General features: G+C 43.0%; 1 protein-coding gene and 1 long non-coding RNA gene across 2 annotated transcripts in view; one reads left to right on the plus strand and one right to left on the minus strand.

Annotated features, from left to right (window-relative positions):
* PKHD1 (polycystic kidney and hepatic disease 1 (autosomal recessive)) overlaps nt 1-13333 on the minus strand; it is a 237153-nt gene that overhangs the window by 127933 nt on the left and 95887 nt on the right. The window contains exons 38-41 of the mRNA XM_017745072.1: nt 4706-4913; nt 3370-3515; nt 1405-1599; nt 202-327 (exon numbers count right to left, since the gene is read on the minus strand). Coding sequence (XP_017600561.1) covers nt 202-327; nt 1405-1599; nt 3370-3515; nt 4706-4913 — 675 coding nt within the window. The remainder of the gene's footprint in view (nt 1-201; nt 328-1404; nt 1600-3369; nt 3516-4705; nt 4914-13333) is intronic.
* Nucleotides 2148-13333, plus strand: part of LOC108449296 — a 15895-nt gene continuing 4709 nt past the window's right edge. The window contains exons 1-2 of the long non-coding RNA XR_001865444.1: nt 2148-2216; nt 8608-8615. This is a non-coding gene — a long non-coding RNA (uncharacterized LOC108449296). The remainder of the gene's footprint in view (nt 2217-8607; nt 8616-13333) is intronic.

Genomic DNA, 13333 nt, shown 5'->3' on the forward strand with positions numbered 1-13333 from the left:
GTAGCTGCTAGGAGTTGTGTGTGGAATTATGGGAGCTTTATTCCAAATTCACTGGCACCAAAAATTGAAGAAGATGTGATTAAAGTTCTCAGAGTGCAGTTAAGGATCTGCCATTCTTTCCTCCAAAGGCATTTCCATGCAAATGGGAACCAGCATAAGTTGCTGTTGTATTTAGTGTAGATGTTTGCCTGCTTCACTTACCCAGGAGAAGCCCATGGCCTGAAATGTTGTAGAAAACATTGTTGTCCACACTGAGGTTGGAGATCCTGGTCAGACGAAGGCCTTGGCCAAAGGAGTCCAAAACACAACATCCACGGATGTAAGAGTCTGGAAAGAAATGGATGCTGTGAGCAAAAATCGCTCTGCAGATTGAGGGAAGGTATTTTATACCCCTCCTCTAGACAGGCATGGTGACCTTCCCATCATCCAGACCCTGGCTAGTGCTGCCTTCTGCCACCAGGAAGCCTTGACCCTCACTCAGTGATGAAGATGGCACAGGAAATAGTTGTCCCTGTCCATGACAGATTTGGAATCAGATGGTTTTTCAGGTTTCTTCCAAACCAAACTGGGCCATTCTATGATTCTGTGAGAGGTGCAAGTGTAGCTTAGCAGGGGGGAAAATCCATCCAACACCTTTAAAACATTCTTTGAGCCCACCTAACTTGCTCCTACTGATGCCTTTTCCTGGTCTTAAAATCAAGAGTCAAACACAGTTAGAAGGGAAAAAGGGATTTTACCTTGGTATTTATTTTAAAGATCCTTAGGTGCACTACGTTCAGGTCAAATGCACCTTAATGCACACCACAATGCACACCCCCAAAAGATCTGGTATAGCATTATAGGTCTTATTAGCATATCTATCAAAAATTCCCCAATGAGAGGCTCAAGTGAGCCCACCTCCCCAAGGAGCCTTCCCCTGGATGGTTCTATCTCAGTTTACAGAATGTGTTCTGGAGAGGACCTTGGGGTCTGGGCACACTGATCCCTAACTACGAAGCCTCTAAGATGTTGAGTGTCCTAGCTTGACAAACAAGTCCAAGAATGTAGGCAGAAAGCACTAAGAGTACAGAAGTTGTACAGAAGTATAAAAGGGGTATAAAAGAAAAGGCAAAAAATTATCATGGCATCACTACCACCACCGGTCTTCAGAGCCTTCACTGCCACTTCCACAGAGATGAATTTGGCACTTAACAGTGACAAAGTCTAAAGAACTTAATATGTTCCTTAACCTCTGGGCAATTAAATTAAATGTTGGCTCTTGCAACCAGGCAGCTCTGAGTCACTTTATTTTTACACATTTAACAATCTAACTTGTCAACTGACCCAAGAGTCAAGCAGGTTTTGAGGGCGTTTGCCCCAGCTTTGGGCAGGAGATGGTGGATACCCCTGGTGCAGCCAACTCACCTGCCATCCAGGTGTTGCCAGTAACCGTCAGAGCACTGCAGTGATGCCGGAACGCTTGGCCCACGTGGCGAAATTGGACCCCCTCCAGCTGGAGCTGACACGCTTCTCCCTGGAAGGCCTCCACAACCACAATGGCTCCCAGGTCCCGGGAGCCGAGCTGCCTCTCACTTCTCTTGTACAGACGCCTGGAGTGACCTAGGACACAATCCAGTGGGAGCTGTGAGTGGCATTTATCCATGGGGACCATGGGATGTGCAGAGGGAAGTCCTCCCCACTGACCCAGTGAGACTCCACCTCCAGCAGGGATCTGAAACATGGGCCCAAAGACAGCACAGGCAAATATTTTTGATGCTCCCTTGAAATACTGTCATGGTTCTTTCTCTAAAAGTCTGGACATTTTGGAGGGAAATATGTCAAAACAAGCAGGAAGCTGTAGTTTTATGTCTTGGACCATTCCTTGGAGTTAATTTTAGATAGTTGTATGCATGAGGAAGAGAGATTCAACATTGATTTACCTTAGGTGAGGTTCTTGAAGCATGGATGTATAGAACTAAACTGAAATGAGGCATTTTGGGTTTTTTATAAACTCTGCTCTCCTCACTTTCCCTGAAGATGGATGGGGAACTGTTGCTACCCACAGTTTCAAGACAAGAATAGAGATTAGGGAGAAATTCTTCCTTGTGAGGGTGGTGAGGACCTGGCACAGGCCACCCAGAGAAGCTGTGGCTGCCCCATCCCTGTGTCCAAGGCCAGGTTGGATGGGGCTTGGATCAACCTGGGATAGTGGAAGGTGTCCCTGCCCATGGCAGGGGGTGGAATGAGATGAGATTTAGGGTCCCTTCCAGCCCAACAATTCTTGGATTCCATGATATGCAAGAAAAGTAAATCATAGGGCTGGGTAAAATTCCTGAAAGACGCCCTTCCAATGGGGCTGTGATATTTCGGTATGAGGAGATTCAGGCTCCGAATGTGTTACTTAGACTTATTCAGTGGAGGAGCAGAGGGGATCTCAAATTCCAGCACTGCCTGCTGATGCCCAGTAATGCTCATTTTTCTTTTAAAGAAGGTCAATTAACCACAAAAACACTGCTCACTCCTCTTCTGGTGACTCCTCTTCTAAATCCTCCTATCCTTTAACTCAAATAAAAACCTCAAACTGTTAGCACATTTCAGAGCCTATATTTATGAGTTCCACACAAAATGGACCATAAATCCATGAGTAATATAAGCAGTTGGCTGCTGGATATCAAATGAAGTCTTGTGTCACAGTCTGAAAGCCCAAGGCATTTTTTTTTAAAGGAAACCTTACACCTGGGTTGACAGATAACCTAACTCTCCTCACATTATAATCACTGTGTCTGATTCTGCTTCCTGAATAGATGGTGTAAATCAGGAATCCACCTGTCAAACTCCATGGCATTTCATACAGCTAAAACTAAAGGAGAGGTGAGATATTTAACATTTTTTCACCAGTGATACTTTATGCATCACCTGTTATTTTTTCCTTGGGATCCCTAAACACTAAACAACATCTCAGTATTTTACGCTAAAGCGTACAAACAGTATTGGGCTGTTTTGTTTTTCCTTCTTCTTAAAGTGACTAAATAGTAAACACAATTAAAAATTTAATATATTATGTACACTGAAACATGTTTTCAGAAGATACTTTCTCTTCTACACCCTTAGGCTCAGGCAAAACGAAAGGGTCTTTCCCAAGATGGCTTGAAACAACAATGTGAAAATAATACATCCGAGATATTACAATGAAGCGCAGTTCAACTCCCAAGACTTCACACTTCAATGTCAAACAATGTTTGGAGAGACAAAATCTCCTTCCTGGCATTGGAATGTCTCAAAGTTATCCTAGGAAGAAAGAGTTCTTATACACAGTGATGCTGCCACAATGGGACTTTAACAGAGCAGTTTTCCTCCTCAGTACATTTCTGTGAGAAAAGACCTCCTCACCTGCATTTACACACTGACTGAGGTGGGACATCCTCTCCAGTGTGACATTTCCTTGAACAACAACCCTTCTGCTGATCAGTGCTACCACAGGACTCAAAGGCAGACCTTGGCCATTGTCCCATCCCTCTCCAACGCTGTGGGGATACCTAACAAAAGACAAAAAATAAAGACTCAAAAGCATCTGCACCTGCCAGATGGAGAGAATTAGGTTTATGATTTCTTGTTATTTTTGCTTATGACGATAAACTCCCAAATTCAGAGCAGGTTTCAGTCCTTTTCTCACTAGGGACAGTGGCACATCCAGCGCTAGATAGGCTTCGCCTTGTCTGATGTTTGCTTTCATTTTTTGTCTTACAAGCACTCAAACCTTTCTTAGATTATGTATATAATATAATATATTGTATTATTAGGAAAAGGCTTTTCATCCAGAGGGTGGTGTGGCACTGGAACAGGTCCCCCAGGGAAGTGGTTACAGCCCCAAGGCTGCCAGAGCTCAAAATGCATTTGGACAACACTTTTAGGCACATGGTGAAGATTTTGGGATTGCCCTGTGCAGGGCCAAGAACTGGATTCGATAATTCTTGTGAGTCCCTTCCAATTTAGGATGCTCTATGATGATATGATATTTACAACAAGATATTTCAGCCTTTGAATTCTCTTCCCAAAACATGTTTGGGTGAAAACCATCAGGACTTTTTTCCTCAAGCCCAAATCATTCCTGAAAATAATACCGTTAATCTTCCTGGGCATTGGAGTTGGGTTGCCTCCAGATAAATAATGTGTTTCAACACTGGAGCTGATAAGAAATAGAGTTTTCAGTTTGTCCAAGATCTCCATGCACAGGAGATGAAGAGAGAATAAGGCAGTGAAATTAACACTCACTGGAAGTATGGAAGCAGACGTCCATAGCGGAAAAATTCACTTTGAGTGTCTTACTTAGGAAAATCAGTCAAGAAGAGAGGATTTTTTTTTACACAAGTCAGACATTTCTTGTGAAAAAAAATGCACTTTCTCAAGAAATTAACTATGTAGGAAATTTCTTTGCCATTCTTATACTGATGCCACTGCACTTTACTGGCCATCAATGTTTTCTGCTTCAAAGGTTTTCAGAGTTCAAGGGCATGATACAGAATTTAAACATAGAATTTAAACATCCAGGATTGAATGTCCACTACCTTTAGGGGGAGTGAGGGACTGAAATATCACTGGCCACCTTTGTTAAAGGGATTTACATAGTTATTATGTCCCACAGGGAATGGCAAATCCTGACTTTGATCAAATTTTCTCCTTGTTTAGCTCTCTGCTATAAAAATCCCCGTGACTCTTGAAAGGATACCTGAGCGGTGTTCTAAGGTGCAGCTCCGTGTTGTTCACGGACTGGATAACAGCCAGTTCTTCCCACTGCTGTGCATCTCCAAGGCCTGAACTTCCCACAAGGATTTCATCACCAGGCTGCCAATCAACAGGTTCCTGGAGCACTAATTGTGTGTCACTAGCATTAGCTGATGATTTCAGGTGTGTGAAAACTACTTTGGGCATCCAGCCTGAAAAGAACAAGGGAAAAAAAGTTAAAAAGCATGTCAGTAAACTTAAAAAACAAACAAACAAACAAACAAACAGGAGCAGAATGCTCCTGGTTCAAGGCCAGGTTGGATGGGGCTTGGAGCAGCTTCGTCTAATGGAAGGTGTCTCTTCCCATGGCAGGGGGGTGGTATGATGTGGTCTTTAAGGTTCATTCCAACCAAAACCATTCAACAATTCAATGATTCTATGACAGCTGTGTATAACGAGCCCCAGCAATGAAAAACCTTGCCCTATAACTCTCCTTTCTTCACTTAATGAAGTTTGCTTTAACTTCCGACATTTCTTTTTTCCCTAGCAGGCATCGGAACAGATTGGTCCAGTCAGGCCCAGCACACTGAGCACCATCAGGGGAGAGTGTGTGCCTCACACACCCACCTTTAGAATACTTTTCCTTCCCTCCCTTGCAGTAGATCAACATTTACCTTTAGCCCACAGCAAGTTCCTGTCCTCCCTGGTTGTACTGCAGGAAAGTAATAACAGCAGAAATCACTGAGTGTAGAGGTTGCATCCAATAAATCATTTTCAAATTATTTTAAGCAAGCTTCTCTGTCCATATGCTGTTTCACTTTCTTGTTCCTTATACCCCAGCATCCTCCTTACCTATACACACCATTGTCCCAACTATTTCCTTAATGAAGATGGAAATAAGAAGTAGCACCTCCAAGACAATAAATTCACAACAGAATCAGAGAAGGAAAACTCAAATCTTTATACTCTTTTACCTTGGAAAAAAGAGCATACATATATATTGAGGTATATGTGAGTACCAGCTGTGTGTCAATGATGGGCATCTAAACCTGATACTTCTGGGTTGTTACATTTTCTTAAACTTCAAATTTCTCAACTTCCAGCTAAGAGAATCTCTCAGACATCCTTCACTTAAGGTGTTTCAGTTCATATTACAACCTGTTTTAGAATGCGTCAAACAGATCTCCTGCTCTTCAGCTCAGCCCTGTGAGGCACATCTGGCAGGTCTGGGCTCCTCAGGACAAGAGAGACATGGAGCTCCTGGAGCACATCCAGCACAGGGTGACAAAGTTGATGAAGGGCTTGGAGCATCTCCCTGCCCAGGGAAGGCTGAGGGAGCTGGGGCTGCTCCACCGCAGAGGAGATGCTGAGAGGGACCCTCAGCCCTGGGTGTCTCTGTCTGCAGGGAGGGCTCAGAGCAGGGCCCGGGCTCTGCTCCGGGGCCCAGCAATGGCACCAGAGGAACGGGCAGGGACTGATCCCAGGAAGTTCCACTGGACATGAGGAAGAACTTTCCTGTGCAGCGACCGAGCACTGAACAGATTGTCCAGAGAGGGTGGGGAGTCTCCCTCATGGGGGATATTCCAGACCTGTCTGGACACAGCCCTGTGCCCTGTGCTCTGGTATGACCCTGCTGGAGCAGGGAGTTGGACCAGGTGAACCCACTGCGGTCCTTTCCAATCTGACCCATCCTGGGATTTTGTGAAACCAAAGCAGAAGCTGAAATGCAGTAGGACACATAGGACACCGTCAGTGCCAAAGGAACCAGACTGGAATGACTCTGCAGTAGCTCCCAAAACACATTGACCCTTCAGCGTCTACATCATTCACCCTACAGTTCTGCTTCTATAGGGCCACACTCTTTTCTAATGCAGACATAGCCAAAATCCACCTTCCACCACTCACGGGCACAGACATCAAAGACCACATCCTCAACACAGCTCAAAAAACCCCTCTTGATATCAGCCCACGTGCATTCTTTTACCAGCAGCACTCTCTTCACCTTTATTCCTTTACCTTTTTCCACTGAGTGATTCTCGTGAATTTTTAGGACTGGCATAAAAGCCAATGACTGGCAGCAGCCATCTGCATGTGGAGCACTGCACAATTTCTCTCCAGCTCTGGACATTTTTTTTATGGTGTTGATTTGTGTGCTTGTGTTAATGTGTGTTCTCGTGCATCTGTGTCCAGACACACAGCTGACCCCTGTGGAGTGCATCTGTCACATGCACACTACAGCAGCACTGCTGGGCAACAACTCTTGTCACTGAGAAGTGGGAAACATCATTCTGCATTCAAAACATGTTCCAATGGAAAAGGCTTTTTTCAGGCTTTTTTCTACTTTTGAGCTCTGACTCAAAAATTTTTAAGGAAAATGTTCTCAGTTTGGGGTTTTTTTTCTTCTAAGAGAGTATTCAAGGCATCCAAACATTTCCCCATTTCCTTTATTTCCTTTTTCCTGTTTTCTCTTCTTACGGTGCTCATCTCCCTGTCCCCCATTCAACAGTTTGTTTTACCTTTTTTCTCATGTTTTAGGTGGGGTTTTTCCTGATGATTTAGGGGGGTTGGGATATTTCTCTGCACATTCAAAATCTACTCCCAGTTTCCAATAGTTCAGTATATTTTTGTTAGGGAAAACCAGAAAAAAAAAAAAAAAAGAAGTTTAGTAAATTCCGCTTTCATAGAATCATAAAATCATGAGGGTTAAAAAAGACCTCTAAGACCATCAAGTCCAACCATTAACTCAGCACTTCCAGATCTACCACCAAACCATGTCCTTAAGCACCACACTTACCCATTTCCTTGTTTCCCATTTATATTCCCACATACAACACCTCCAGGTCAGAATCTCCTTTACTTCCAGCAGCATGAGTGACACACAAGATATGGTCAATGATACCTTTCTGGTAATAATAAGAGACCAATAAGAGACCATAACTGAGGCTTCTTTGCCCTAACTATAATATATTCCCCTTGAAAACAAACTCTATTTTGGATAAAATGTGCAAAGTTCATAAAATAACCTTCAGTGCCTGGGTTTGGGCTGTGCAACAGGTAAATAAATTACCTGTTAGAGAGGAAAAGGTTTAAAAGACCAACAGCTGTGGTGTGTTTAAATTATTTCTTCCCTCAAAATGTACAGTGAGCAGAAATATTCCAAAGTGCTGAAAAATAGATGAATCTGTATAACTCCTTAATTATTGAACTCATTTTTAGTAATTAACTAAGCATGATTTGGAAAAAAAAAAGCACATCTTGAGATCTAAAGCAGGAGTGACTTCATGTTAAAGGACAGAGCCTTTAGACTCAAAAAGCTGTTGCAGGAAAAGCGAGAATTGAACACTCTACTAAATGACTTAACAGAACACCCTTAAACATGGAGCAGAGCAGAATGGTGCAGCCTAGAAGTGCAAGGGACTTGAAAATTAATTCCAAAGGAATTAATCACAAATTTTAAGATTGGGAACATCTTGGCACCAGGACCCTGGTTATGCTTCCTGTTGGAAGCATGATGTAAAGTTGCAGTCTTGTATGGACCTGGTAAAATCATTAAGAATGAGACAATTCTGATGTTTACAATGCCACTCTTGAGGAAAAACAGAATAAATTAAATTTCTTATGGCCTCTAACAAAAAGTATTTCATAAATCTATGTCAGATGATATGTCACTTATCTATCTGGTTTCACCCAGTCCTAAGTAGTGATAGGATACCAATAGCTGCTGATAGAACAAGGAGAAATGGCTTTCAACTATGAGAAGATAGACCTAGATTGGATATTAGCAAGAAATTCTCCCCTGTGAGGGTTCGGAGGCCCTGGCACCGGGCACCCAGAGAAGCTGTGGTTGCTCCATCCCTGGATGTGTCCAAGGCCAGGTTGGACAGGGCTTGGAGCAACCTGGGATAGTGGAAGATGTCCCTGCCCATGGCAGAGGGTTGGAATGAAATGAGATTTAAGGTCCCTTCTAACTCAAACCATTCCATGATTCTGAGTAGTTCAACAGGAGATGTGAATTTGACATTTACAGAAATATGTCAGAGTCACATCAAAACTGAGCAAACTCAGCAAGGTGTGTCAGGACAGACCCACCTCTAGGGTCACAGGAAAATCTGTCCACAGAACGCAAAATGTGAATTGTACTGAGTGCTCTAGGTTTAGAAAAATTAGGCCATTATTTACAATCCCTTGATTACAAAATACATAAGGGTTATTTCCTCTCCCAGGTGTACACTGGGTGACCCAAGGGGCACTGACAACTTAAACTGGGTGTTTGATATTCTTTTCTGGTCACCCAGATTTGAAAGCTGAAGCTGCAACAGTTGGAAACGCTGAAATAGAGGGGTTTGAAAGGAGTTACTGCAGAGTAAGTGAAGAAGGAGCAGTCAATAACTAACTCATGTAAGCACAAGTTAACTATTGGGAGACAGCAAATGTTAGTTCAGACAGCAGATGTTAATCACAAAACCTAAGAAGCCGAATTCACCCTAATCTTATCAAGATAGAGGGGACAAGGATCATCTCAGAAACTGCTGAATCATTCCTCAAAGGACTACGAATGCCCAGGGAGAAAGGTGAAAAGTTCACTGAGAGGATGACTACTGGCCTTCATCAGAAAAGACCCCCAAGGAAGAGGAGAGGCCTTCCTCAGCGCGACCACCAGGACACACAGCGCATGCGTGCCCCATATGCTAATGACTTCCGATAAATAATTTGTATAACCACACCTGTCCCAAGGAATGTGATGAATATTCATAATTTAACCCTTAATACTGTGTTGTGGAGAGCACCAGGTGTGTGTGTTTGGAGGAGCGATCCCCACACACCCGGCGCGCTGAATAAAGCAAACACCCACTTCTCTGACTCTGAAGTGTCTCCTGGCCCAGTTGTGGCATGATTCATAAGGAGAGGCTGCTGCAAACTAATTAGGAGACAAGTCCTGTAATCAACGGGGAAAATGGGCTCCTGGGGAGCCTACACAATCTGAATCACCTGGAGGAGTTTCTCTGTCCCACTGCAGGCACAGGAGAGTTGTCTCCTCATTCAGACCAGGGGATTGCCCCAAAGTGACTCAGAAAAGCACCTGAGTGGCCAAGGAGACTTGGAAACTCCAGCTGCCCTCACTTGTGGCTGCCCCTAGAAAGGTAGAAGTTGCCTTGGACCTGAAGGAATGCACTGACCTGTGCTCCCTTGATCACTGATTCCCTCCCTAAGCACAAGTCCAGCTTCTCTGCCAACCTTCAGCACTCCAAGGCAGAAAGGGAGAGAGGGAGAGGCCAAAAAGCAGTGCTATTGATCTCAGCTGAGAAAGGCCACTCCACATCCCACTCCTCATCACAGTGGGAAATTTTACTTCAGATAAAACATCTTAAAGCCTCTATTTGTCAGACCAGTTATGAAGCACTGAAGTGCTTCATAATCTTTTACCCCTTCTCTGCACATTTTTAAAAAATATCACCTCTTGTTCACTACCTTAAAATGTGTTCCAGCTTCCACTAGAAGAGAAACTTGGGTTGACACTTACCACAAAAGGAGGTGCATCATTTGTAATTTATTATTTGCATTAACATAAGGCCCACCATGCTGAAGGGTGTGGAATTTGATGATCTTTATGGTCCCTTCTGATTCAAACCATTCCATGTTTCTGGGTTAGGCACTCCACACATGGAGATAGATAGCTAAGGCCAGACCTAATGGGAATCTCTCCTCTGGATGCAGACAAGTCCCACCACAGCCCTCTGTGGAGCCCATGGTTGGGTTCTTTATTCCATGGAAATATGGCTGAGGCCTCCACAAGATAAAATTATTAATCTCATTGTACACAAGGGAAGGTGTGGAAGAGATGAAAAATGGTTAAATGGCTTGTTTCGGGTAACACAAGAATCTGGGATAAAACTGGGAAGGGAGTTTCCACTGAGCCAGCCCAGTTTCTCAAAAATGAAGCCTCGTATTCCAGCTAGAAACAGTCCAAGAGGTTTGAAAGTCAACACTTAGACTCTTGTCAGCATTTTCAGTTCTTTGTCACTCCTCAGGTGTCAGCCCCAAAGGCAGGAGTCCTGCAGCTACAAGAATGCCTTGTACCATCTCACTGAAAAGGGAAACTGAATCAGTTTAAACAGATAAAAGCAGATAATTTGTCCCGGTTCAAGAGGCAGATCAAAACCAAACGAGGAGATCACAGCTCTCTCTCTGAGTCACCTCCAGCTCTCTGCCAGGACACCATGAGGTGTTGATATCTCAGTTAGCTTTTATTACCAATCCCCCACCCTCCAGGGAATAACTTTCCAGACAACAACTCTTCTTTTAACTGAGACTGAGCCATTAAATTCCAGCCTGTCCTCAGTCTTCAACTCTCACAACCTGCACACTTCTGTTCCTGTTGAAAGGAACTTCTGCCTTTCATATATTTCTATTTGGTTACATGAATTCCACCTTAAATCTGTGGGGTCTAAGAGTTTGCAAGATGACAAGTTGCTTTCATGGAAAACAGATGTCCCTGACCTGAAAACAAGACTTTTTGGAGTAATATTATTACCTAACTTGAGACACCTTAAGAACATCCTAACCAAGCCTGACAGCAACCAGTGTGAGCCACATCCAGTCAGGCAGAGCTGGAGAATAGGGTTTACACATGGGAGTGTTGGTACAAACTGGAATCTTGTAATGGGTTTCAAGAGGACTGGTTCCAGTCCCTAAGCCTGCCATAGGTCTGTTGGTCTTTCTCCCAAAAGTTGTTTAAATGTTTTTAAAAAACTTCCTTTTTTTCATGGGGCAGCAGGCTTTGAACCCTTCTCCTCTGACACCCAGGACCCTGCTGCATCTCATTTTTACTCCTATTTACCACAGATTAATTAACCCAGTTATGAACACACAGTTGTTTGTGGTGTTGACAAACTATAAAGCTCTTTTACACCTTCTGACTGTTTATTGTTGCTTTAAAGTTGAGGTAATGAGACCCCTTTATGCCACAAAAGGAATTTACGAGAACTGCAGGGCTCAGACACAAAATCTACTTACTGGGAATGTACAAATTACACTGCAGATAATCTGTCAATCAGTTGTAGCTATACTGTAAATCTTTAGTGTAAATGGGAATAGGAGCTTTCAATTCCCAGGAACAAAGTGAAAAGAAAAAAGCTGTTTTCCTACCCCCACCAGAAAAAAAAAAAAAGAACTTTGCAAGAGAAGTTAATAATATAATTCAATGGATTATAATTTTTTTTTTTTTAGAATATTAAAAACTCTCAACTATGGCAGGGAGTTGAAACTAGAAGACCTTTAAAGTCTCTTCCAGCCCAAACCATTCTGTGACTCTATGATTGTCTCTGGTAGTAAAATACAGCACACTTTCCTTCAGAATTTCAGGTGTCAGACTATTTTAGGAATATAGTTTCCTCTCCATTGTCATAATCCCTTATTATTCCCTTTTCCCAACCCAAATTGCACTTCCTAATCAAACTTAGCTTGGCCATTCTTAAAATTTTCAAATGTCAAAGTGATAACTGGCAATACAGCCATTAGAAACTGGTGCTTCAGGAAAGAGAGGAGTTTTTATAATATATATTTAGATCCAAGACAAGGACTTTTTGCTGCTGTTGCTTCAGTTAATAAAACAAACCATAAAAATAATAATGGATAAAATTCCTTAAATTAAAAGGAATAGAAATTTTTTTCCAGAAAGCCTCCTTAGTCAGGATAGTACACAGATGTGTTACTACAGCTCTCTATGGCCAAATGGATCTCCAAATGACAGACCCTTAATTAAGGACTAGGAAAAAATATTTTATGAACCCAGATTTTATAATTTTTCTTTAAAAAAATGTCACAGCTGCTTCAGCTCTTGCAGTGGCTGGTCCAGTCACTGGCCATAAAGAGGAGGGAATCATAAAAGAAGAATGAAAGCTGCTTTCCTATATTTTCAAATGTGTTAAAAAACATTTGCTTGAACTGTGAGCTGTCAACCCTCTGGATTTCAACATTTCCAGATGGTTTTGCTCTCTGTTAATTCCAGTCCTAGGTATATTCCCTAAGCATTTGCATGTTTTTAGCTTGTTTTGCAATGAGAGGAGTTTGCTAGGGTTTTTTTTTTTACCTGCTACACATCTTAGAAAGACAGGGATGTCTCTGCCTGAAACTGGGAGCTGCCTTTCCACCCCCGTGCAGTCCTGCAGGACTCACTGCTGTGTGTGGGCAGCCCCTGGGGAGATGCAGACAGCTTTCCTGCCACTTCCTGCTACAGCCACTGCACAGAGCTTTTCATTCCCGCCCCGAGGTAAAATAGAAGGTCCTTTCTGATTTATAACTGCTCGTTAACCCTTAGGACACCCAAGAGTTTATCAGCTCTTTGACAAGAAGCTGCAGCAGGAGCACACTGGGTATTTTAGATGTACTCAAATCCGAGCTTAGAATCAGGGTCAGAGAATGGTTTGGATTGGAAGGGACCTTTAAAGGTCATCTAGTCCAGATCTCCTCCTCCTGTTGAAGGTGCAGGAACACCAACTGGACCAGGTGGCTCAGAGCCCAGTCCAACCTGATCTTGAATCTTCTCCCAGTGAGCAAATATTAAAAATCTGACATCATCCAGACAAGAGGACAAACAGAATAACTTTTATTTTCTCCACTGGTAAATATCTTT

This window comes from Corvus brachyrhynchos, unplaced genomic scaffold (genome assembly GCF_000691975.1).
Source record: "Corvus brachyrhynchos isolate BGI_N302 unplaced genomic scaffold, ASM69197v1 scaffold116, whole genome shotgun sequence".
Lineage (NCBI taxonomy): Eukaryota > Metazoa > Chordata > Aves > Passeriformes > Corvidae > Corvus > Corvus brachyrhynchos.